The sequence below is a fragment of the Ochotona curzoniae genome, unplaced genomic scaffold (assembly GCF_017591425.1).
Source record: "Ochotona curzoniae isolate NIBS_2020 unplaced genomic scaffold, NIBS_Ocur_1.0 scaffold_2587, whole genome shotgun sequence".
NCBI lineage: Eukaryota > Metazoa > Chordata > Mammalia > Lagomorpha > Ochotonidae > Ochotona > Ochotona curzoniae.
In genome coordinates, this window is record NW_024467096.1 from 9,490,073 (window position 1) to 9,516,631 (window position 26,559).

Below are 26,559 nucleotides of genomic sequence, written 5' to 3' on the forward strand. Positions count from 1 at the left end.
TGATCCATATTTTAGAGTGTTTATCATATAGTTGTGATAGGGGAACAAAAATGTATTTTTAAAGGATGCATAGTTTATATTGCTTTGATATGATCAAAATCTAGGACCAGGGCAGCTGAACAATAAAGGAAGCAATTGACATTTGGTGTGCCATTTCAAGCGCAGTATAGATTTTAGTGTAATGATATGGCAGAGTGACATTCCAAGCAGAGTAATATAGTATCTAAAAACAATGAAGAAAGCAGGAGGTGAGAGATCTAACTACTAGAAAGAGTAAATAAACATACAAGAGTGAATCATGCTAGGTAGCAGAAATGTATGTTATAACTGAACTTTGATTTTTCACGTGAAATGCTTTGAGGTGCGATTTTTTTTCTATTAAGAAAAACCAACATTGTTTATCCCCAAAAAGGAAACTTAAGTTATTGGAAATAATGTATTCTTTCATTGCCCTTATAATCAATAAAATTTACTGGATATAAGCTATCCATGTTCTCACTGGACCTAGACATTGGGTTGGCTACACTGAAGAGAGGAATGCAGTTAGATATGGAGGCTCATAACTCTGGTGCTGTGTTGCAAAGACTGTTATTTAGATATGCAAATTAAATAAGCAACTCTGAAAAAGAGAACTCTCAGCCACTAATGCTGTGTGTAGTCAAGGTTCCCATTACGACCTGTCTCTCTTCCAAGACCCTGAAAGCTCCCGATGTTCTCCAAAGATAAGTCGGTTTTAGTCCCATTCTAGGGAGAGATCTGATCATCACCCACTCTGTGCTAGTCCTGATCCTATTACAAGAGCAATCAATGTCTGCACAGATGGATTCAGAGACAGTCCAGGGGTCATTCTGTGCTTATTTTGATGCTCACATGTCTTCTCCGGAGGAGCCTATACCTCATTACCATAATGTAAATTGTACTTGGAGGATGTTTGTGCCCTATGCGTGTACAGACTTGTACCCATGCCTGTATGTGCTGACAAAACCTCTCCTCTTGCATAGTAATTTGTCCCCAAGATAACAGATGCTCATTTCTCCTGTTAGAGGAGACTTTGTAAATCATCCACTCTGACCTTTTATTTGTTGAAAATAATTTACTTTTTGTCACAACTCATTATGATATATTCACTGGGAAAGGGGCCTGTGATATTGCATAGATAATGAGGCTACTTTCCTGGATGGGTTTGGAAAGATTCACTGGGAAGTTAGAGGGTGATAAAAGTTGGCTAAAGTTAGAAGTGGAAGTTAGAGTTTCTAAACAGAGACAGAATATGAAAATTAAAGATTGAGAGGGGCTTGGGGAATGGCAAAAAAAATAAATAATAACTCCACGAGCCAGCAAAGCATGACAAGTAATTAGTTGTCAATGTTGGTTGATAACATATTGGAAAGGATATGGTGCAAAAGGGAAAATTACTAGACTTAGAAACTGAGAGATGAGCTGTTGCCAGGGACTAGAAGAATGGTATGAAGTCAGATATACAAGTTCGGACAGTGACTTTGTGGTTGAAGAATGAGACCAGAAATTCTCTTCGAGTAGTGATTTGTTCCAGTGACCTGAAGATAAGGAGAGATAACAGTAAAACAGAATTTTAGTAGACAGATGAGGGCTCATTCACAAAGAATATTTTGCTAGTTTCTAGCACTAGAAAGACTCATGCCAAATTACTTTTACTAATATTTAAATATTTATCAAGGCTTCCAAAGCATTCCAGCTAAAAGCCATTATCCCCTTGTAATTCATTAAAAAAATGTTTTACACAAATTTCTGCTTTTTGACCTGCAGTGACAAGTGAGCTGGAAGGAGTTAGTTGTGTGAAGCAGTGGCAACAGTCCAGCATTCAATTACCAATATCCAACTCTTATGTGAAAAAAAAAATAAGCCCTTTTTTATGTTTTGCCTACATGAACCACTGGTTGTAACATTTTTTCCTGAGAAGTCTAGAAAGACATCATCCAAACCCAGTTTTGGATTTAATTATTCTACCTTAGAGGAATTGTCATTGAACTTGATTTACAATATATAAGCTCCTTGGGCCCAGGTGATGCCTTGCATATTAATTCTGCTTTCATTAGCAGTCAATATCACATAGGATTAAGGCTGGTTCTGCACTGCACAGACTTAAACAAGGACTTATTTTTTTCATGTAAGAGTTGGATGTTGGTAATTGAGTGCTGGACCGTTGCCAGCGCTTCACACAACTAACTCCATCCAGCTCACTTGCCATCGCTCACTTGGGAGTAGCACTTGCTTACAGTGTAATGATCTGACATACTGGCATCACATTCTCAGCCAAACAGCAATGTGGCAAAGGTTTGAGAAGAGAACATAGGACATTTATAAGCTATCTTCAATCAAAGATTGTCCAGACATATAAAGGCCTGTCTGATTGCATCCCCTTGGCCAAATTCTGAGTTCATAAGAGGTATGTCTAGCTGTAAGATATGTGGTTAAATGTATCTAGATTGTTAGTTTGCAGAAATCAAGCACAGATATTGAGGGGCATTAAAATTTTTAAAAATGGAGGGCATGTTATACAAAGGCAGATAATCATAAAAGTGAGCCGGAAAACCTTGTTTACATAAAATTTCATCTGGGTCACCTGTCTGAATTTATCCTAAAGGTTAAGATAATCTTCCTATCATCAGTTCTTCATAGTATTTGTCATTGGGGATCCGATTAAACTAATGTATTGATCAACATTTTGAAAATTAAATGATGGACAAATGAAGGTATTATTTTTTCTTTTTTTTAAATTTATCACACAATTCTGTAGAGTCTGGAATTCCCCTTCCCTTAATATCCATCCCCAACTGATTTCTTTCCATAATGTCATAACTCATCATAAGGAGTTTCAATTTCTTCAGTCTGCTATTGGAGTGTGCCCAACATTGCTGGTACAGACAATGTCAGACAGTACATCATCCCATTGCCTAGATATATCCAACACTTTCATTGGGAGTCCATCTTTCGTTTGGAAGTAGAGATGCATGTTGCATTGTGTCTTCACATCTCGATGTGATAGTCTCCATTACTCCACCACTATACATTCCAATTTGCATGATGGATTCCTTATATTAGAGAGAACATATGGTATTTCTCTTTTTGTGATTGACTTACTTCACTGAGCATAATGATCTCTAGGTGGGACCATCTATTTGCAAATGGTAGAATTTTATTCTTTTTAGTGGCTGAGTAATATTACATGGAGTAGATGTACCATAGTTTTTTTTATCCACTCCTCTTTGGATGGGCATCTGGGTTGTTTCCATATGTTTGCTCTTGTAGATTGTGCTGCTGTAAATACAGGATTACAGATCACCTTCTCATACGCAGTTTTAATTTCTTTAGAGTATATTCCTAGAAGTGGGATAGCTTTTACCAAAATTAAGCATACTACTGAAAATATAATACTGAAATATTATGTCAGTTTTTCTATCAATGCTACGATACCTCTATTTGATGAGCAAAGAAACCAGGTATCACTGATATATATTAAATAGAAATGAGCCATTTATGGTTATGAGACATTTAGGAACAGGGTTCTATACTTAGCTCTTCCCTCAACTCTTTGGGTAAGGGTATAAGTATAAAGGAATGACTCAAAGCCTTCTTAAATCTGGATAATGGGCTTATACACTGTGCTGTTTTTATATTTCTAATACTCTAAAATATTTATTTATTGTTATTTCTGCTTTGAAAGTCATAGGCAAAGACACAGGTATCTTCCATCCACTGCTTCATTCCCCAAATGTTCATCCAGCTTGAGCTGAGTCAGGCTGAAGTCAGGCTCTCAGAACTCAAGGCAGAGACTCACAGCCCTGAGCCATGACTGTTGCCTCCTGGAATAGGCTTTGGTACGAAGCTGGACTGGTAGAATTAGAATTCGAACCAGGCCCTCTGATGTGGGAGACATGCAGGTGTCCTAAAGCAGCCTCTTCACTGGTGTCAAACAGCTGTCTTCCTCTCACAGTCTTATACTCTGTATTGTTGCTCCATTTCTAATGTATGTCTTGGTTCCCACTTGGCCAGAGAGGCAGACTCTCCGTTATTTGTTGCTACTCTGTTTAGACGACATTCTTATTTCTTCTCAATTGGAGTCAGCTATTTGATCTGCTGGAGTCTTCGTAAAGAGACACAGCATTCCATAAAGCTACCTCACATCCTGTCTGACTAAAAATGTCCTCTTCTTGCTTACTTAACTGCTTCCCCTTCTTTCAGAGTCTGCTGAGTTGAGCTTCTGTGTGAGGCATTTCCTAACTGCTTCAGACCACCCAGATCTTGCATTTCTCTGAACTTCTGTAACATAGGATATACATAGTATACATTACATTTAAATATAGAAGTAAATTATGCATTCTATCAGGTTATTCCATATGTCTTAGCTTCTTTTAAACTAAACTTCAAGGTCTTATGTGAGAATTTCTTAAGCTTCTTCGGTAGCACAAGGATAATGATTAGAACATGGGGGGAAAAAAACAAAAACTAAATCAGATCCCAGCTGAGCCAACAATGGTCAAGCAACTATTAAGGTATAGTGTCAAGTTTTATGACAAATTAGGAAAGAAGTTCAAAGATGTACTAAGACTGAACTAATGTCCTCGGATGGCAATCGAATCCTGCTGCAACAGACTTGTGGTCTGTGGCTTAATCTTCTGCAAGTCTCACTTGAACATCTGACTGAAAGTTGAATAGAATATGTGTGAGCGTCTGTATGTTCCTATCTTACTATCTAGCTCAAGTTGAAAGAACTCCAGAAAAATGGAAGAATTCCTGAATAATGGCTAACCATTAGCTTAGTTTGCATGTATTTCAAAATTAAGAGGACTAGAATTGATAGAAATTTCACAGTAGAAAAGCAGATAAGAACTTCTAGGAATATTAAACAAAATTACAGAAATATTCTTTTGTGCCTGTGTTCATGACATATTTAATTCATACATACATTGCCAGATCTGGGCTCTAACTATGTGGTTGTTTTCCTCCCAAATGTTACTTTATTTTTCCAGATAAGGTAACATTTTCTACTTATGCTCATTTTTTAAATTTCAACAGTAGCTGGACTTGTGCCAGGGATATAGAATTTGTATAAATGGTATATGAAACAAATGAAAGAATATCTTATTTATCTTTTTTTTTCCTGGTGCATGAATTGATTTTCCAAGTGCACTTATCGACTGTGCAGTATCATTATCAATTTTCTTTTTGATGGCCAATGAAACAGATAAAGACAGGGATTGCTCTCACATTCTAGTTATTTCCCCAAATAACTACAGTGCCTGGGGATAGCAAGGTCATATCTGGGAGCCAGGGACTCGGTGAAGATTTCCTCCATGGGTGGCAGAGACTCCATTGCTAAAGCCACCCCTGCTGCTTCTCAGGGAGAGTGTTAGCAGGGAGTTGGAATCTGGAGCTGTTAGCAGGGAGTTGGAATCTGGAGCTGACACAGGACTCCAGCCTAGGCACTGGGTTATGGGGTGTGGTGTTGGAGTCCCAACCATTGTTGTAGGAATAAGGCCAAACGTTTGTCCTGATTGTTAAGCATTATGGGCCACACAGATAGTTAAAGAATACAAATATGTTTTCATTGTATCTTAAGTTACTGAATTAATGTTTTCTTGGATAAAAATTGTCAAGTTACTTTTTAAAAATATTTTCTTGAAAATTAGAGAGAGAGAGAGATCAGGATCTTCTGTTTTCTGATTTACTCCCCAAATGCCAGCAACAATCAGCGCAGGGACAGGCCAGTGCCATGAGTCTGGTATTCCATGCAGGTTTCCCTTATGGGTTGCAAGATCTCAAGAACTTGAACCATCATCCATTGCCTCTCAGGATGCACATGAATGGAAAATTGGACTAGAAGCAATGTAACCAAGACTCAATCAGGCATTCTGATGTAGGATAGGGGCATATAAAACCAAGCTTAGTCTACTATACCATATCATTCATGCTCTGAATTAATTTTTAGTAGTTTTGTACAATAAGGCATTTTCCATGGCTATAAAACATTTCCATTATGGCTGAAGTCATTTATCTATCTTCATCGACATGCAGAAAACTGAAAAAAAAAAAACTGTGCTGTTCGTGCTGCTCATGAGTCAGTGATTTTTACATGCATCTGTGTTCAAGACCATGTTCCAGGTAATGAGTTAAAGACTGACAACTGAAAGTTCTTGAAATGGGGCCAGCATTATGGCATAGTAGGTAAAACCACTGTCTTTGTTACAGGCCTCACATTGAGGTGGTGGTTGAAGTGCCAGCTGCTCCACTTCTGGTTTGCTCTATGTTAACATGCCTGGGAAAGCAACCAAAGATGGGCCAAGTCTTCCGACACTACACCCACTGGGGATACTCGGAAGAATTTCTGGGTCTTGTGTTTGTACTGAACAAGTTAGAGTTGCTGTGGCCATTTTGGGGAGTGATCCAACTAATGGAAGATCTCTCGCTTTCCTTCTCACTCTCCTTCTGTCTCTGATTCTCCCTTCCTCTCTGTAAACTCTGTTTTCCCCGTAAGTAAATAAATCTTTAAGACAGTAAAAGTTCTGGCAGATATCTTGTTATTTTATTAAAGTTTATTTATTTGAAAGTCAGAATTATACACACACACGCACACACAGAGCGAGAGTGGGAGCAAATGAGAGAGAGAGCTTCTATATGCTGATTCACACTCAGATGACTGCAGTGGCCAGAGCCATAATTTGAAGAAATCATCTTATGTTACTCTGTTTGAATATGTATGTGTCCAGTCTGAGCAGCAGGGGATTTTTAGACTTCAATTGTCAAAAGAATCAGGTAAAAGCAAGGTAGTTTACTCAAAATGGTATTGATTGTTTCATCCCCATCTTCTTTTTCTGTCCTTTCAGCTCTCTTCAATCTAATTCCTGTGGGCCTTCGTGTGGTGGCCATCCAAGGGGTGAAGGCCAGCCTCTATGTGGCCATGAATGGCGAAGGCTATCTCTACAGCTCAGTAAGTACCTGTGTGTGTGTGTGTTGAAGCAATGTTTGTATCTTCAGATTCAGGGTTTCTTTGGAGTTACTTCAATTGATTTATGATTTAGAATGTTGAAGACCATGTCCTGTTGAATGAGAAAGTGCCAATTACTCTCCGTGAGATATCAATTCTCACATCTAGCTGTCACTTTAGAGGATATACTGTTTTTTGAGTCTTACCTCTCTTTCATTCAAGGAGTTAGACCTTTTCTCTCTTGTCACCTCAATTTCAGACACAGAGCAAAATTTAAGAAGAAATTTTTGTCAATTTGTTTGTAAATGTTCCAGGTTTCCTTTAGGGGATCAAATTGTAGATGGTGGTCATTTTCCATTTAATAAGTCGGTATACTACCTAATACATACTATTCTTTGAGTAGGTGTAATTTAAAAGCACCGAGTTTGTGCAATGAGCTCTGGATTTTGAGGCAGGGATGTATAGGCTGTACTTTCATTTCAGTTACTGTTTAGATAGTTGACAGGCTAATCACCTACACTCTTTGAAGTTCTCAACCTTCGAAATGGAAATATTGAACACCACACTAAAATCATTTTAAGATCGTTGGGTGTGTTACTAGCACTGTCTCGCTCTCAAAAGGATAGTTAATGTATTGAAAGAAAATAAATGCACTAGATGTTGTATACGTGTAAGTTTTGCATTCTCATAATGGCATGGCTTATGTGTGGTTCATGAAAAAATCCTTGAAAATAATGATTTCAGATTTCAGCCCTTAGTTTCTATGATCTCAGTAGTTAACACAAAGTTGTTTAGTAGGTTCATATGACCTCTCCATTCTAATGTAGTTAGTAAATAGTTTTTATTAATCTGTTTCAATATTAAATGAAACAAATCAATAGAGCGTTATACTTGCCTATTATTGAGACATCTGTCATTCATAATGGAAAACTTATGTTACTATTTTAGTCCTAAAATATTCACATTTGAATGTGTGTATATATATATTCTATATATGTACATGTGCTTGACAGTTTCTTATTAAAATAACATTTAAAGATAAATACACCTTCAGTTAAAGTCAAGAAGTTTCATTCTTAATTCATCATAGTTCCAACAGTTCTTAAAATATTATCATTGTCAGTTTGTTTTGAATGTATATTAAAAGAAGAAAAAGAGCAAGTTCTAGCTAGTCAGTCTTTTACAAATTATTTTGAATGCGTTAAAAATAAATCATAGAGGTGATCTTACAGTAGTATTGATTTTAGGATTGAATCAGTGATCATACAAGCACGTAAAGGTAGACTATATGGTATCTATTTAAATGGTCATAATTTGTGGCGCTGTAGTTCCGAACTGTGGAGTTGTAGAGTTCCGGATGAGAATTTCAGTTGCTTTCCATAAGCCAGGAAGACAACTCTGATAATAGTATTTGTAGCAGTAGATGAGTGTGCATGTGTGTGTGCGTCTGTATGTGTGCATGTGTGTAGGTGGTGAAGGAACAAAGAGGAGTGAAGATACCTCCTCTGCAGACTGTGTGTAGAGGCATTTTTCTGTTCTTGCTTAGAGCTGGATTTAAGACTCAGGAAGCTGGAGTTCACAGGAAGGGTTATAAGAAACTCTTGGCTAGATAATCTTACTGCAGGAGCTCTTTGTAATTGAGATAGCACTTGGGGATTGCTTGTTTTGGGACTTATATTTCTGTTCTGTCTCCATGGACAGCAGTCTTGTCCTTGTCCCATCCCAAGACTCATCACTTTTTCCCCTACTTGTGCTATCGTGAAGGCACGAATAACTGTTTTCCTAAAATTACATGGGTTGTGAGGGCCTAGCTTGCAGAGTTGCCCTTTTTCTGGATAGAACTAATGGAAATAAAACCTGCTTTCTAATTTTAAACGAGAAGTGTAGGCCTGAAACGTTTTTGCTGAAGGACTAAAAGAGGCCGTTAGTAGGTCGACAGACCTGAAAGAGAACTGGGTGTGAGAGATACCATCACAACTTTTATTGCTGCTTATTGGGGCTCTGCATCCCAGCTGGGGAACAAAGCCTTATGCTAAGTTAAAAACCTGTTGTTACGCTCTGATGTTTAAGCTGTTTTTACGTAGAATAATACAATGAAATCATTTGCAAAGCAATTTTTTATTTCACGTAAAACTATGGTTACCAGCACATGGGTGATTTGGGTTCCTTGGTGGAAGGGAGAGTGAAGGGGCAAGCTAATGGGTCCTAAAGAAGACAATTCAGAGTTTAAGAAAAATTTACACACAGCATCAGTTACCTATTTTGTTTGTACCTAGGCTAGAAATTTCACTCCCTGTTTGTTTCTGATTTCTCCTGATTCGTCGAGAGAAAGGGAAAGAATCTTAATGATGGAGTGATTGCTGGGTCACATTGAAGCTAAGTTTTTTTAAGATTTATTTATCTTTATTGTAAAGTCAGATATACAGAGAGGAGGAGAGACAGAGAGGAAGATCTTGCATCTGTTGATTCACTCCTCAATGCGGCTGCAATGGCAGGAGCTCAGCCAATCCGAAGTCAGGAGCCTGGAGACTCTTCTGGGTCCCCCACACAGGTGCAGGATCCCAAGGTTTTGGGCTGTCCTTGAATGCTTTCCCAGCCACAAATAGGGAGTGGGATAGGAAGTGTGGCCACCGGCATTATAACTGGCTCCCATATGGGATCCTGCCGTGTTCAAGGTGAGGACGTTAGCCGCTAGGCTACCAAGTCAGGCCCAAACCTAAGTTTTAAGATCTCTTCTAGAAAGTGTGTGTGTGTGTGTGTGTGTGTGTGTGTGTGTGTGTGTGTTGTTGTTGTTGTTGTTGTTTTTATTTTTTAGTCAAGTAACTTTAATCCAAAAGCATTTGATGAGATTACTGATATACTTGGATTTGTTTTTAGTAATGTACTTTGAGTTTTTAAAATATCTAAATGACTTTTCTGCTGAGTTATTGAAGTTTCTGTTTTTGTGGAAACTCTTCTGCTCATTTGTAACCTTTGGTTGTAGTTTTGAAAGTCTTGATTCTTAGCTATACATACATCACTACATAGTCTAATAAATATCGTTAATGCTTCTGTCTTTCTAACAAAGAGTTTAGGGAATCTTAGGCTGGTTTTTTTGCTTGGTACATACTACTGCCCTTCTTACCAGTCTGATTATTTGTACTTTAAAAATAAAATCCAAGGCAGGCATAGAGCCTGGTAGTTAGGGAATTCAGGTGTCTGTGATCCATATTAGGGAGCCTGGTTTCCATCCTGACTTAAGCTTCTCTTAGCTTTCCAGATTTTGAGTGTCAACAGAGGTGGTTCAAGTAGTTGGACTTCTGCCACCCCTGTAGAAGAAGGCATCAAATTCCCTGATTCTAGATTTGGCCCTATCCCAGAGTTGGCTTTTGTGAGCATTTGATATTGTGCAAGAGCATGGGAATTATCTCTCATCTGTCTTACTGGATCTAAAATAAACAAACTTTACAAATCAACAATAAAAAATCTAAAGTGATGAGAACAGCAATTTTATAACAGTGATTAGCTTAATGATATTTTTGGCAGGCTGATTTATTTATATGAAAATGATAATTACAGAATCCGAGAGAGTGAAAGGGAAAGAGAGAGGCAGAGAGAGAGCGAGAGTGAGAGAGAGAGGAAAAAGAACTTTCTATTGATTTACTTTTAAAAAGGCCACAATGGCAAGAGCTGGGCTAGACCAAGAACAGGAACTGGAAGCTTCATCTAGTTCTCTGATAACAGAGACCTGAGTACTAAGATCCACCCTCTGGTGCTTTCCCAGGCCACTGACTGAATTGTATCAGAATCAGAGCAGCCAGAACACACTACTACCCATTTGGGCTGTCACTGTTGCAGAAGGGGCTTACCTTGCTCTACCACACCACTGTCCCCAAATTAACAATTTTTGAAATAATTCTATGATGATATTTATGCTTGTGTTTCAAATATGGTCACCCAGTGTCTTATGTTTTCTTTTAAATTAAATAATTCTTTTGTGTATAAATGGTGACTTCATTTCATTTGGAATTCATGCAAATTTTTTTTCTTTCATTTGCACTCTCATTATGATTCCAATGATTGTAAAATTCAGAGTACATCAATATTTCCTAAGCAATTGAAAAATAATGTTCTACTGTCTTCTCTGACATCTGTTGTTGGTTATTAGAAGCTTTTTACCACTTTATTATTTCTTCTTTTGCAGGTAATTTTCCTGGAAAAGTTTACATAATTTTTAGATTCCATGTTTTGAAACACACTATAATGGATATTTTCTTGTTAGCTAATTGGAATGAACTTTTAGTGCAAACAATCATATTTCTTCAGTTCTAAATGCAGCTAACTGTAAACTTTTATACATTTAATGTAAATTTTCCAGTCTCTTAGTCACATTAAGCCATGATTTCCGCATCAATATATCTTTTATACAAAATAGATAAACTTTTTAGAAGAAGCTTTTGCTCCCTGAATATCCCTGAGTTTAGGGCCACGGTTCAGTCACTCCTTGGGGGGCTCCTTTCTGTGACTGCATCTTGGTCAACTCTCACAACATCATTTTTATTCCAGTCTAAGAGTGAGGGCAGGAAAACTATCTAAGCCCCTAATGTCAGCAGGCTCTTCATTCTGGTCTTCCTTTTTTAATGAAAAGTTGCTGTTTCCGTTGGCCAGGGATACAGAAACTTTGGATGATACTACTTGCTTCAGAAACTTAAAGTCTGACCTTGTTCCAGTGGCAGCTTCCTCGGTGTTTTGTTTCTGTTTCATAGAGATGCTTAGCTTATTTTGACCTGAGCTATGTTCTATAAACTTTTTGTATTTTATTCATCATTGCTATGGGATTGAACTGAGTGGGTATATTGTAGTTTGAATCCATGATGCCAATTTTTCTTTTTTAATTGCGGTAAAACAACAACAACAAAAAAAACAAAAACCACACAACTCAGAATTTAATATCTTTACTTTTAAGCGTACATTATGACAGTAGTAAGCATGTGCACTTTGTTGTTTCACATGTATCTGGAATGTTTTTATTCTTGCGAAACTGAAGTTCTGTAATCCATGAAACAGCAGCACCCGTTTTCCTACTCAGTCCAGCTCCTGGCAGCTCTCAGTTCACTTATCTCCATTGGATTGGGTTATATACTTCATGTGAATGCAGTCAGGTAGAATTTGTCTTATTTTGTGACTTGCTTAGTTCACTTAGCATACTACTTCAATGTTTATCCATGTTATAATAAGTGACAGGACTTTCTTGTTTTCTAAAGCTTAATACATCCCTGTTGTATCTAAGATCTTATTTTCATTAAAGTCAACTGTAACACATACACTGCAGTTTAATCATTTGGTAACTTATATTTTGGTTATATATATTGATCACACCTTGGCTGTGTGATAAGTGCTGCAATGAATAGGAGTGCACAAATATCACAGTACTTATTTTTAGTTATTTAAGAAATATACTCAGAAGTGGGTTCATTGGGTCACATTGTAAAGATATTTTAATTATTTTTAGGAAATGCCATATAATTTTTGTAGTGATTATGCCATTTTATATTCCAGTCAGTGGTATACAATACTTAAACTTTCTCCATATCCTAGTTCTGATTTGTTAATTTTCTTTCTTTACTTTTATTTCTTAGAAAATGGCCATCTAAACCGGTGTAAGATAATTTCCCATCATGGTTTTTCCTTGTGATTCAGATAGTTAGAAATTTATGTATTTTCTTTAAAATATATCCAGTTTATTTGTTCATTTTTAATTAAGTCATTTGGGTTTTGTTATTGAGCTGTAGAAGTTCTTTATAATTCTGGATATTAATCTATTACCAGGCACATAATTTGCCAATAATTTATTCTATTCTGTAGTTTGTTTTTTAAATAGATTTGTTGTTTCCTTCTTTGCGTGAAGTTTTTTTTTTTTTTTAAGTTTGAGATAGTGCTATTTGTCTACTTGCTTTGTGCCTACTTTTGATATCCTTTCCAGAAAATCAATATCAGAGAGAGGTATCATGATACAATTTTCCTATGTTTATTTCTGGGCGTTTTATAATTTCTTGTCTCATATTTGGGTTTTCAGTCCATTGTGAATTAATTTTTGTGCATGATATTAGGTAAAATTCCAATTTGTTCTGATAGAAGTTTGATAAAATTTTAAAGATTTAATTTCCAGGTATTAATGGAACAAGTTGCATGCAGTAATTGGACAGCCTACTGTGATGATAGTGGTCAGTGTTTTACTAGTGATCTTACGAAATCACTTCACAAATATTGCTTTATTTTCACAACGAAGCTCAAAAAAATCTAAAATATATTCAACATGCAGTTATTGGAAATATATCATACACGAGGTGCCAAACTATACTGAGCACAGAAAGGTGCATAAAAAAGCTCCTTATCTTTTTAAAGTTTCCATTTATTATGCTAATTAGATGTTGTGAAAGTTTGGTCAATAACAATGTTATAGAGCACAATCCTTACAGCTACACTTACAACATTGACTATAAGTTTAGGAGGTTCACAAATCATTTTCTAGTTTGATGAATTACTACAATAACTCCGAGAACTCACTGAAACTGTTGTTAGTATATATATGGTGGTGGTTTATTATGGGGAAATATATGGATTAAAATCTTTCAAGGGAAGAAGCTCATGGGACAAACAGAAAGTAGAACTTCTGTTGTCCTCCTACAGAATTGAGATGTACTGTTTACTCTTCTGATACCAACATGTGACAGCACACAAGGAGTATTACCAACTCAGTACTCAGCCTCCATGATTAAGAATTCTTATTGGATGATCCATTACATAGGCCCATTGATTTCCCACATGACTGATTTTAGTGTATAGATAGATTGATATTAAGTGAACCATAGCTTTCCCCTGACTTCGACTAGGTATATGTTCTTTAGGGGGAAAAAAAGTTGATACCCTAAAGTAATTGCAGACCTTGCCTCTTTGGAGACAAGGTTTAATTTTTATGTGCGCGCACACATGACCAATTGAAGTAGACACAGGACTCCATTAATGTTCTACTCTGTCTGCTGTCCCGTATTCTCTCCTTGTGATCTAACATGTTTATTCTTGTACAAGTTTGGAAGAAGGAAAGATTTTTAAAAAGGTAATGATAACTTCTGGCACAGCACTTGGGAAGTCAAAATTTAAACCAGTAGTTTATACAACTTGGGAGCTTTATTATTGCATCTGAAGAAAAAAAATGATACTTAAAAGTAATGTGTTTTGAGTAATTTATGATGTGTCTAGAATTTGTGACTAAGCAGAATCTTTTTCTTGATTATAATAATTTGGTGAACTTTGTTTCAGTGATTTATAATAATTAAAGTGTTTTCCATGGGTTCATTTTTTGTGACTACAGCTGTTATTTGTTTACTTTCTAACTTCCACATCTGAATTAATGTATTAACTAATGGAGAATTTTAACTGAAGGATAAACTAAAATCAAATGATAAGCACACATTTTCATTTGAACACTGCCTTAATTCATGCTAACTACAGTTGACGCTAAGACAGTGATAAAGTTAGCCATTTCAGTCTAGCTATGTTCTTAGGAGTAAGTGATATTATAAGTTGTCATCAAAGAAGTTGTAACAATGACAGTCATAGCAGCAATCTTAATGACTATGCTGGTACAAATAACATTGTTTAACCTTTATGGTTTATAAGAGACTTTTAGACTCATACCTAGTTTTTACAGCATTTCTGGGAGGAAGAATATGAATGAACTGTTAGTTATTAGTGAAAATCTAAGACTCAGAGAGATTGTTGATTTAAACCCATCCTAGTATGTGAGGAAACCAGAAGTTAAATGTAGGTCTTAACTTCAAAAACTGCAAGTTTTTCATGACAAACTGTCCTTGGCATTATAGATAATGGAATATTTACACTACCCACCGTTTCTTTTTTTGTTGTTTGTTTTCTCTGTACAGCCATACAATTTGACTCATTTGACTCTTGCAACTGCTCTGATATGAGTTTAATGGTAATAGATTGACTGGAAATCAAGTTAATAAAGTGATGTCACTTGCTATGGGAGAAGGTTCAGATAAAGGAACTTCTAATTCAACATCCATTCCTTTATTTAACATTGATTCTGTTTTTCTAAGGATGAACCTCTTTATACTGTTACAGTGTTGCATCTAAAGCATATTTCTTTGGATATCAGGGTGGCCTGTCACCTTGTTTGTGATGGGTTTTGTCTGAAACATCAGTGACAATATAGCGAAAATGAAAGAGGGGTTCCTTCATTGCTGTAGTTGTATTGCACCATGTATAATTCCGTATCTTACTCTGCCCATACAGACAATGTTATGGTTGTGAAACAGTACTGCCTTATAATGAAAACTGAGTCAAAAGTTACTGAGAAACAAGAGGCAATCTCTAAAGCAGAAGAAAGGGGAAAGCCACTATTAATACTGTCAAGAAAAACCTTTTTATACCCACCAGGTAATAGAGAGGAGTGTTTTGTTCATTTGAAAGTGAGATGAATTAAGAGATAAAGGGACAACAATTTCCCATTTCCTTTTTCCCTCCCCATATGTCTGCAAAAGGCAGACTTCTGACCAGCTAGATCAAAGCTGGAGCCAGGGACTCAATCCAGCTCTCTTATGAAAGTGGCAGGGACCCAAGTATGTGAGGCATCATCTATTATTTTCCAGTGTGCTCATTAAGGAGGAAAGTAGAATTTAAAAGCAGAAGCAAAGTTTGAACAAAGGCAAACCAATATGGTTTATGGCTGTCCGAAGCATTATCTCACATGCTATGTCAAACACCTATCTCAGAAATTGTTTTATATTGTACTTTTTAAATTATTATTCCTTCTCCAATATCATAGATGTTCCAATTTTTCCATCACTCACGATATATATTTTTTTCACAATTTGCAGTAAATAATCTAGATAGCTGTATATCCCCTTCCTTTTCTTAGAATTGTTCCCATGCTACTTACTATTAGGGAGCATGTGTAAGGTAGACAGATACCTCTAAGAGCACTGTGAAATTCCCGTGGAAAGGCATCTGCTGAAATTTTGTTGAATGAGTTAGTGGACACATTACGCAGTTTAATTCTGACAGCAATCCACTAGCTCTCTTGTCTTGGTGTTCTATGTGATAACTTTTATGTTTGTGACTATTCATTTTCCAGTTTAGTTACTATGTCACATTAAATGGGATGTGACTGTTTTGTTCTTCAGTAGTAAGTGGTTTAATTTAATCCCACATCTTTAAAATGCAAAATGTTACTAATATTTCAGATTCAGGCTGGTTTTAATGGTGAAAATTGGCAGATGCATTAGTAGTCACTTTTTTACTGAAAAATAAAAACAAGATTTAGTTTCTCTGAGCACATTAATGAGGACCTTTGGTTGAATCATTTGCGAGTGATACCAACTTTATGCCCTTTTATTTGCCTACATCTTTCCACGAGGCAAATAAAGTAACAGGTGATCATGTTGCCAAAATTTTTAGGTTCTGGTCCTTGAGTAATCACTGAATCAGACAGTATTAAGCACTGTTACACAAAGTGAATTTAATTAAAGAATTTGAGTTTGAATCATAATTGTATAAATGAATTGTGTTGTGGCAAAATTGAAAAAGGTATTTACTATTTTAGACTCAGTTTTCTTATATGTCAGATGGGGATGATGATGATAATGCTTGCCTTGTACGATTATAGGGAGAATGAAAAGGAAAGACACATCTAAAGCCCTATCTTAAAAAGCCAACCCCATCTAAAGAATCAATCAACACTTATAAACAGCCGTTTAAGCAGCAATAGATTCTGATCTTCACCATCTATCCACAAAGTTTATGTAGGGCAACCCTTAGTTTCAGGAGTGTTCCCAAATCCATAGCAATCAGGATTTGTTATAAAGTGCTTCTCATCTACTTAGCGACAATTACTTTCAACCCCAAGACTTGTGCTTAATGGAAGATGCCATTTTAAAAACAACTGGATTTGGAGCTAAGAGAATAAAAAGTCTACATAATCATTGTAACATTGCAAAGGTTTGAGATTCATTCCAACGTGATGAGAATAGGAAGTCTGGGGCAAAAAATGGATGAACCAGGTCTCATTCAAGTGCTTTGAATTTGTGAATGGAGATGCATTTGGAACCAGTTCTAATTTGGAAGGTTCGTGATTCAAGAACAAAAATTGTTCCTTGTGTAAGCCAACTTTTCATTTTTTTTCTTAACCTGATAAACTACTGGAGTTGGTTCACTTTGTTAGTAGTTGGACATTTCTGAAAGCCTAGCGTTTCCTTTACTCTGTTTCTTGTTGTCCCTGACAGGGAATTATCTAATTACCTTCTAAAAATATATGCCTTTGCTATGGATTTCTGGACTAGCTTGATTTCCAGATGACACTCCTTGTCCTTACTATGTGTCTTACCTTCCTCACCTCCAAAACCAATATAAAAATAAACAGATCTCATATTGTAGTTGAGTTTTGAATAGCATGGCAAAGTCGTGAATCAGAGAGTAGAAGCAAATTATTCTTATAGCCCAGTGTAAAGAAAAGATGTTATGTGGACAGACAGCACTAAAAACATTAAAGAATCAACATACATATAAGGGATTAGTGATAGGTGTCCAAATAAGAGTATTTGTGGATAGAGACTTACCACAAACATGCCTCATTATCTTCCATAGTGCATTCTGCTGTGTTTTCCGTAAGCATAAAGATTATTTTGTATTCGAAATAAGTTAAATCCTAGCAGTTAAGTTGAGAGAAAGGATTGTGCACATTGAAATGTGACACATATTTTAGCCAGCACCAGCAATAAAGAAGGGATTATATTTTGAAGACACCAGGAACATCAGTTTCCAAAGGGAGACTATGCGTCCTGGTCAGCCAGAACAGTTACAGCTTATACCTGATGTTGCAGTGTAATTAGTGATACTGAACATTTAGTTATCAAGCATCCTGTTATGGGTGAGGATGTGGAAAGAGTGGACCACTTACAGATTGTTGATTTGAATGTGTAATTCTGTGAGCATTAATGAAAACAATATGGAGGTTTCAGTAAAAAGTAGACTTGCCATATGGTACAGAAATGTTACCACCAGAACATATACCTGAAAGACTTGAACACAATATATCAGAGGTAGGTGCACCGTTATGTTCATTGTTCACAATAGCTAAAATTTGGATTCCACCAAGGTGTCTATATAAGATAAAGAAACAAAAGGTATTATATATATACAAGGGATTATTATTTTTCTATATAAAGCATGAAATTCTACCATTTGCAGCAAAGTAGATGCAACTGGAAGACATCATGTTGTGTAAAATAACCTGGATCATTAAAAGCAAAGAAACCATAATTTTCCTTATACATGAGAACTAAAATTTTTTTTTTTTTTTTTAAGATTTATTTTTATTATTTTTTCATTGGAAAGGCGGATATACAGAGAGGAGAGACAGAGAGGAAGATCTTCCGTCCGATGATTCACTCCCCAAGTGAGTGCGACGGGCCGATACTATGCCGGTCCGAAGCCAGGAGCCTCTTCCGGGTCTCCCACGCGGGTGCAGGGTCCCAAAGCTTTGGGCCGTCCTCGACTGCTTTCCCAGGCCACAGGCAGGGAGCTGGAAGGGAAGTGGGGCCGCCGGGATTAGAACCGGCGCCCATATGGGATCCCGGGCGTGCTAGGTGAGGACCTTAACCACTTGCGCCACCGCGCCGGGCCCAGAGAACTAAAATTTAAATTAAATTAAAAAAGAAAAAATCCATGGGTATCCAGATTGCTGCATATGATTTTGTAAAAATTTGTTTTATATTTTTGCTAAACCAATGGTTAAAAATGTCATACTACTACAGTTTTAATGATCTGTGATTGCTTCTAAATGTACTGTATATGGATGAAAGTCATTTTTCCATTAAAATGTTTTATACCTGCTCTCTGCATTCCAACTAAACTAGGACATTTATGCTTTTTATCTATTATACTTCTTATTTAGTGAGGTATTAAGTCTTTTTTACTGAAAAAATCTATAAGCATACAGAAAGGGAGAAGAAAAAAGGTGAGTAGGGGAGAGAGGGAGATGGAGGAACAGAATATCATTTTCCTCTTAAAATTCTATCTAAAAATCACCTTGGGTGTGTTAAAAATTAAATTTGAAATAAAATAAAAAAGAAGAGTTATGCTTCTGGATTTGGTCAATAGCTATGCACATACCTTACTTTGCATAAATCTTAAAAATGATACTATATATGGCTTAGTGAAGAATTTTGATATATAAATAGAAGTATGAAATTTCCCTAAAATGAACATTTTTTTCTTCTGATTTCCCTTCTCAAAATCAACTCTTTAGGAGGAATTTCTTCATTTCATTTTTCCGTATTAGCCAGGTGTTTAGTGTTTTTGCTCCAAGTAAAGGTGAGGCCCATTGCAATAGTCACAAGCGATTCGATTCAGAGATTCGAGTTTCCACACAGAATCAGAAGCATAGAGACAGAGAGTTAATGTTGTTGGTTCAGTGTTCGACTTGCCATGCCTATTAGGGCTAAGACATTTCTGCTTTTAAGCCTTTTTCTCATGATGCAAGTTTGCTCCTGTTTGCCCAGCTGACAGGTATACATCTAGTCAGTAGATAGGACATAAGAAAGAGATGGTGTCTTTATAAGGAAAGTTGATACTATCCCAGAATCTCCAGCACATCTCCACTTCCATCCTTGAGTAGAGGGTGGGACATAGTGAACTCTAGGGGGAAAAATAGCAAGGTCATGCTTGCTTATGTTTATTTTTGTTCTCAACTTGAAACTGTGTACTTTGACATATTAATTAAAACCAGGGCTGTCTTAGCTTGGACTGCTATACCAAGTCACTGATGCCAGGGTGGCTTAAATGACAACCTCTCTTTTATCATGTTTCTGGAGGTTTGTTTATCAATCAGGGTGCCAGCATGGTTCAGTTTGTGTCAGACCCTTTTACTAATTTTTGGTTAGTTGTTTGCTTAATCTGTCTGTATATGGTGGAGAACAGAAAGAGAAGAAGCAAGCTCCCTCCATTCTCTTTCTATAAATTCGCCAATCACATTTATCAAAGCTCCATCCTCATAAACTAATTACTTCCTAATATTACCTTTTTGTTTCAAATTGAATTTTTTTTTTAGCTTCTAGGGATTTATTTGTTTTTGTTTGCAAGGCTGGTTTACAGAGAGAAAGAGAGAGCTCTTCCAGTCCACTGGTTCTTTCTTCAAATGCTGCAATGACTGGAGCTGGGAAGTTCCAAAGCCTGCAGCATGGTGTTTCTTCTGGATCTCCCACATGGGTCATCTTTCACTGCCTTGTATTGTACATTAGCAGGGAGCTGGATCAGAAGTGGAGCTTCTGGGACTTGAATGTGCACCGATATGGAATGCTAGCCCTTAATGGTGAGGTTTAACCTACTCTGCCGTGGGACTGGCTCGCAAAATCAATTTTATTGCATCCAAAACAGTAGAATTAACTGTAAATAATAGTCTTCTATGTATATGTATACACACATTTTAAGTTATAGGGCATAAGGCTTATTTTGGCAGTGTTAAGTTGCATACATTAGTGGCATTAACTCCACATCCTTGATTAGGTATAGATGTGACTGATTTTTCTTTGCTTTCATGTTGTACGCAAAACCACTCCACCTAAATTGCTTTATAAAAGTGATAAGCTGACATTTTTTTAAAGTGATAAGCTGAAAGTTAGCATTATCGTTTTTGCTTACTCTCTGCTTCCAAACAAAACTTTTCTTCGGTTTCCTTTATGTTTAGGTCCATTTCATGATCACTTTTATCCAAGTGTGGATCATGAGCCACAGATAAATCTGTTCTAAATATCTCTTTTGTGATTATACTTCAACACATGCATTTTAGAAAAATACATTCAATTCAAAGAATGAATTAGCTAATAAAGATTGAGAATACATAAAGGGTAGGTACCAGAGAATATCCACACTGTTCCAAACCGAAAGTGTGGCTGTGCACAGTGTAGGACTTTAGAGAAAAGCAGAGAGCCTGAGAAGAAAGCAGAGTAAAGCACCGATATGCATATGTAGTCACTTCATTAGGTTACATAAGGTTTTTTGGATCCCCATAAATATTAGTTGATGAGTTTATGAGCTTCTACCAGGAAGCTAAATATTGAACTCTAGAGACCGGAGGAAAGAGAGATTATGTCTAATTTTATTCAGCTCCAAATAGATTACAATTCTTCTGGGATCTGGAGACAGAAGCTTTCTGCTTGTTGAGATTTCATGGCAGATTGGTGGATATTTCCTTTGCAGTGTTTTTCTATAGCTCGGGTAAAAATGAATTCACATTAGTACCTCTACTTTTATCCTTTCATTAGATGAGAAAACACTCTCTGGGGAATTTAGAGAGGTTGTGAGGAAACTGAAAGTCATCTTGGAGAAAAACAGCAGTGAATTTGTTATGTCATGTTGGCCTGTGGTTTCACCGTAGTTGTTGTAGAGAATACAAAAATCGCTAGGTTTTCTATGAGTTCTTTTGTACAATTACTTATGTCTACTTATTTATAATTAGCACTATGGGACATCTTATTTTAGATGTCATAAATAAAATGAAAATGCATTCACTGAAGTGGGGAAGCAAAGCTGTGTGTGAACAAATAAAGATGCACCTTTACTATTTGTGATGACAGCTATCAAAGAGATAATCATATTTTGGTGATAGGGAACAGCAGAGGAGACTAATTTGGAAGGCTTGAGATGAAAAGGATTAAGGAAGATTACATTTAAGTTAAACTGTAAGCAGAGAAAAAGAAGATGACACAGAAAACTAAGAAATCTATGATATTAGCAGAGACATACACAGTGGAAATGGATAGGAAAAAAGTGTTTGTGAAGCTTACTGGCTTTGGCTTCTCCTATTAGATTTTTTAGATCTGAAGAGCCAATTCAAACATCCCTTTATTTTAATTTGTCCATATGTTAAAGGTTAAATATTTATTTATTCCTATTTTATAATGATAGCTGTTATAATTCTGTAATCCTGAGAGAAGCAAACATTATGTTTTCATAGCATAAAAAATATTTAATTTTTTTAAATGTCACAAATGAGAATTAGCATCATATAAGCATAATACTTTTTTTGGGAGAATGTAAAAAAATTTTCTGATAAATATCATTAATTTCTATTATTTCATCTTTGTATTATGACTTATTCATAATAACTAAGATAACTCCTATATATGTATATCTTTAATTATATGATATGTAACCAAATGCTTTCTTAATTTTTAATATACTTAAAAGATTTCCAGGAATGTTTTTAGTTATTGCAATTTTAAAAATGAAGTTTTGGCATTAGTCTGATTAGTAGTACACTGCCAAAAACATAATTCTGAGGATGCAAATTAAAGAAAAGCTCAAAATGGATCATAGACCAAAATATGAGAGTTATGATTCTAAAACTCTCAGAAGAAAAGATAGAGTGGATTTTATTAAGTAATGACTTCATAACGAAAACAAAAGTAATGGAAATGAAAGGAGGGATTGCCAGGTTGGATTTCATTGTATTTAAAATTTTGTGCTTCAAAAACATCATCAAGAACTGAAATGTTAACCCACAAAAATGGGAGAAAAAGAATTGTATATACCACTTACATTAAGAATCCTTACACCCCAAAATAAATTAGTTATCCTAGTTTTAAGATGTGATGCAGTCTTTGTCAAATACAGTTCAATTAAATGTGTGCAAAGGGAGCAGGCTTTTGTCCCAGCAGCTAACACACCTTGGGATACCCACATCACTTTGTGTTGTGCCTGGATTACAGTCTTGACTCCCTTGCATTTCCAGCTTCTTTCTAATGAGCACCCCGGGAGACTGCAGGTGACAGCTCCAGGAGCTGCATTTCTATCGACTGTGTGGGAGGAATACATTGAGTTCCTGTTTCCCAATGTCTACCTGCCCAAGCTCCAGGCCCACGTATTGGGGGTATTGAGACAGTGGATAGGGTATCTTCGCCTGCCTGTCTCTTTCTTAAAAATAATTTAAAATAGCTTAAAATACTCAGTACCTTTAGCCATCAAGGAAATACAACAAAAAAAATTCAACCTTACACATACACTGTAATTGCTATATTACAAAAATATGTCAATTGGTCCCGGCACGATAGCTTGATGGTTTAAGTCCTCCCCTTGCATGCACCTAGATCCCATATGGGCATCATTTCATGCATCTGTTGCTCCACTTTCTATCCAGCTCCCTGCTTGTGGCCTGGGAAATCAGCCAAGGAAAACCCAAAGCTTTGGGACCTTGTTCCCATGTGGGAGACACAGGAAGAATCTCCTGGCTCCTGGCTTTGGATCAGCTCAGCTCCTGTCATTGCAGCCATTTGGGGTATCAACCCGAGGATGGAAAAATCTGTCTCTCCTCTCTATAAACCTGACTTTTCAATAAAACAACAAATAAATGACTCTTTAAGACAATAGGTGTATTGACTTTCATTGTCAAGAAATTAGAGCCCTCAAACACTATTATCGAGTATGCAAAATCTGCAGACATTTGGGAAAACAGTTTGTCAGTTCCTCAAAAGATTTAATTAAAAAAAATATGACTCCTGCAACTCTATTATTAGGAAATTCCAAGAAAAATGAAAACATATGTCAACCCATTTATATGATACAGTTCCATAGATTCAGGAATTTCCCCTCCTTGCTTTCCAAAACCCCTTTCTCCACTGATTTCCCCATTATTATTACAATAGTATAGTCCTTCAAAAATAGTCACAAGGGCCCAATGTGGTGACCTAATGGCTAAAGTTCTCTTCTTGCGCACTGGAATCCCATATGGGCACCGGCCACAATGAAAGCATTCTAAAGGAGAATTAGATAATGACTCTATAATTCTGTAAACATATTTTAAAAAATCAAGTTGTAAACATTGGATGTGTAAATTGTATTTTGAGTAAATTAAGATTCCATTAATGCTATTGTCTAAAAGGCAGTTTTCACTTAAAATGCCAGCTTGATCTTGGTATGGCAATTGAATGGCACTTTTGTTTCTTTGTTTTTTCCATATACATTGATTGAATTGGCATTTTTTGGTTTTTTTTAGTGTAGTGTAAAACAGGACAGCATTGTGGCATTTCAAGTAAAATGCTGCCCGTGACACTCCAACACCACATGAAGCTGCTAGTTCATGTCCTTGCTGTTTCACTGCAGGTGCTAGCTCCCTGCTGATGGGCTGAGGAAGCAGCAAAGGTGAACCAAGCGGCTCTTGTCTCTGGCTTCATCCTGGCCCAGCTATGTCTGCTGGGGCCATCTAGGGAGGGAATCAATAGATGGAATATTTTTCTGTGTCTCTCCCTTTGTCTTTGTAATCTGACTTTTAAAATAAACAGAAATGGAAACAGGTATGTCTTTTAAAATAGTAAACATAAATGAAGTATTGTAGAAACGTGGATTTTTCTAATACCTTGGAGAGGTAAGCCAAAATTCTAACACAGTGATGTTGGAACAAACTTTGGGTGAAGTAAGATGAATATTGACAGACTCCATGGTGTGTGTGAAGCTATATACATGGGCTCTGAGAAGAGAGTGTATCTAAGATGAACATTTGCTAGGATGGGCAATTAAGTGTACATCCTGAGTTGAACTTAAAAAAATATTGTGAGAGCAAAAAATTCTTTACTTAATTCTATTAATTAGGTGGTATGTTGAATGGATACATGGTTAGGTAACAGCATTATTTCTTTTTCTTTTTAACTCAATTTACAAATAATCAATGAAATATTTTTAAATATTTTGCGCCTTAATTTTTGTGGTCTAAATATCAGTTTATTGAAATGAAATATAATCTATATTATAACACTATAAATATTACTCACTGGTTCCAGTTGTAAGTGTGTTAACAAACATCCAACATTTTAATCCAACAATGACACTATCCTTGTGGAACAACACCAAACAGATAATTAAATGGTTAGTAATACTGAATAATTACGGGAAATATTTTATGTATTCTCATCTAAGTTCAATATGCCTTTTTAAGATATCCTCAAAAAATAATGCTTTTGAAATTTGCTTAAGAGCCAGTTATTAGAATTAATTTTAGCATGGTTACCATCTAAACTAACACAATTATTTCGCAGAAATTAAGACCAGCCCTAAGCTGGCTAGATCGCCACCGTGAGTGAGAGTGTTGGCAAGTGCAGCCATTATGGAATGCAGTATGTATGTGTGTCCGTGTGTGTGTGTGTATTTGTTTTATATTTTACATATATGTTGCCTTATATCAAAGAAAACAAAAATTTGTCCTTCCAGAATTGGCTTATTTCAATGAGCGTAATTGTCTCCGGCTGTGACTATTCTGTTGCAAATGGTAGATTTTCATTCTTTTTAGATGTACCACTGTTTATTTATTCATTCCTCTCTTGAAAGGCATCTGGGTTGTTTCTGTGTCTTCACTGTTGTAGATTGTGCTGCAGTAATACAGGGTTACAGGTCACTTTCTCATATGCATGTTTCACTTCCTTTGGATATATTCCTGAAAGTGGGATAGCAGGGTCATACTGTAGATCAATTTTTGCATGTCTTAGCACTCTCCATACTGACTTCTCTGGGTTTCTTCTTCCCACATCAATACCAGCAGGTGTTGTTGCCAGGTTTATGAAGGAAGACCGATCTCACTGGAGTTTTGGTGGGACCTCAGTTTGGTATTCCCCTAATAGCTAGAGAGTCTGAGCATTTTTCATATGCCTATTAGCCATTTTAATTTGTTCTCTTGAAAGAATGCCTGCTCATTTCCTTCACCTATAACTTCACAAAGTTGTTTACTTACTGTTTTTGAATTTCTAAAGCTTGCTTTTTGTAAATCCTGAATGTTAGTGTGGAAAGATTTTCTGCCATTCTGTTGCTTGATTCTTCACTTTGTTAATAATCTCCTATGCTGTACAGAAGCTTCATTTGTTTATTAGCCATATTTGAAAATATATTTTAAATGGGTATTAACTGAATCCCATTTCAATATTCACAAAATGGCACATAGACACATACTTTTTCAATTATATATTTTAATTTATGCAAACTATGATGGAGTCACTTCAAGATAATTTCTAAGAAGCTGAAATTATTGAAGGTCAACAATGTGTCTTTCAGCTTAGTTTCTTTCACCTTCTCTATCCTGAGACATTATATGCAGATATAAAGTCATCATATGAGCCTGTTTTGTGAAACATGACTATTATTTCAGCTTGTGTCTTATGGGACTGTGACAGCTATTTCATTATCACTTCTTTTTTTTTTTTTTTTCCTTAAACTGCACTCATGTTTGTTATTCTGACCAGTAACATGGATAATCAGTATATCTGCTGGCTGGATTGCATGGAGTTTCTTTCTCAAATAAATTGCTATTTTAAACTTTCTATATATTTTATATCTAGTTAATCTTGTGTTCATGTCTCTGAGCATCTTGAGGTCAGTGAAAGCACTCCTCTTGCACCTTGCCAAAGGCTTCTCACCCTGGGATCCCACTGAAAGGTGCAGTGTAGTGAAAAATGTTCCCAAGCAATCTTACCTGAATTTTAATTTCACTTCTGCTACCGGATCAGCTTGGATTGTTTATGCTGTCTCTGAGTTCCTATGTGTAATTTTTAAATTGG

The 26,559-nt window shown here is 36.2% G+C and overlaps 1 protein-coding gene across 3 annotated transcripts in view; it reads left to right on the forward strand.

Moving 5' to 3' along the window:
• The window catches only part of FGF12 (fibroblast growth factor 12), a 527,052-nt gene that overhangs the window by 360,369 nt on the left and 140,124 nt on the right, over window positions 1-26,559 (forward strand). For all 3 annotated transcript variants that reach the window (XM_041002928.1, XM_041002927.1, XM_041002926.1), the window contains one exon: window positions 6,864-6,967. In XM_041002928.1, coding sequence (XP_040858862.1) covers window positions 6,864-6,967 — 104 coding nt within the window. The remainder of the gene's footprint in view (window positions 1-6,863; window positions 6,968-26,559) is intronic.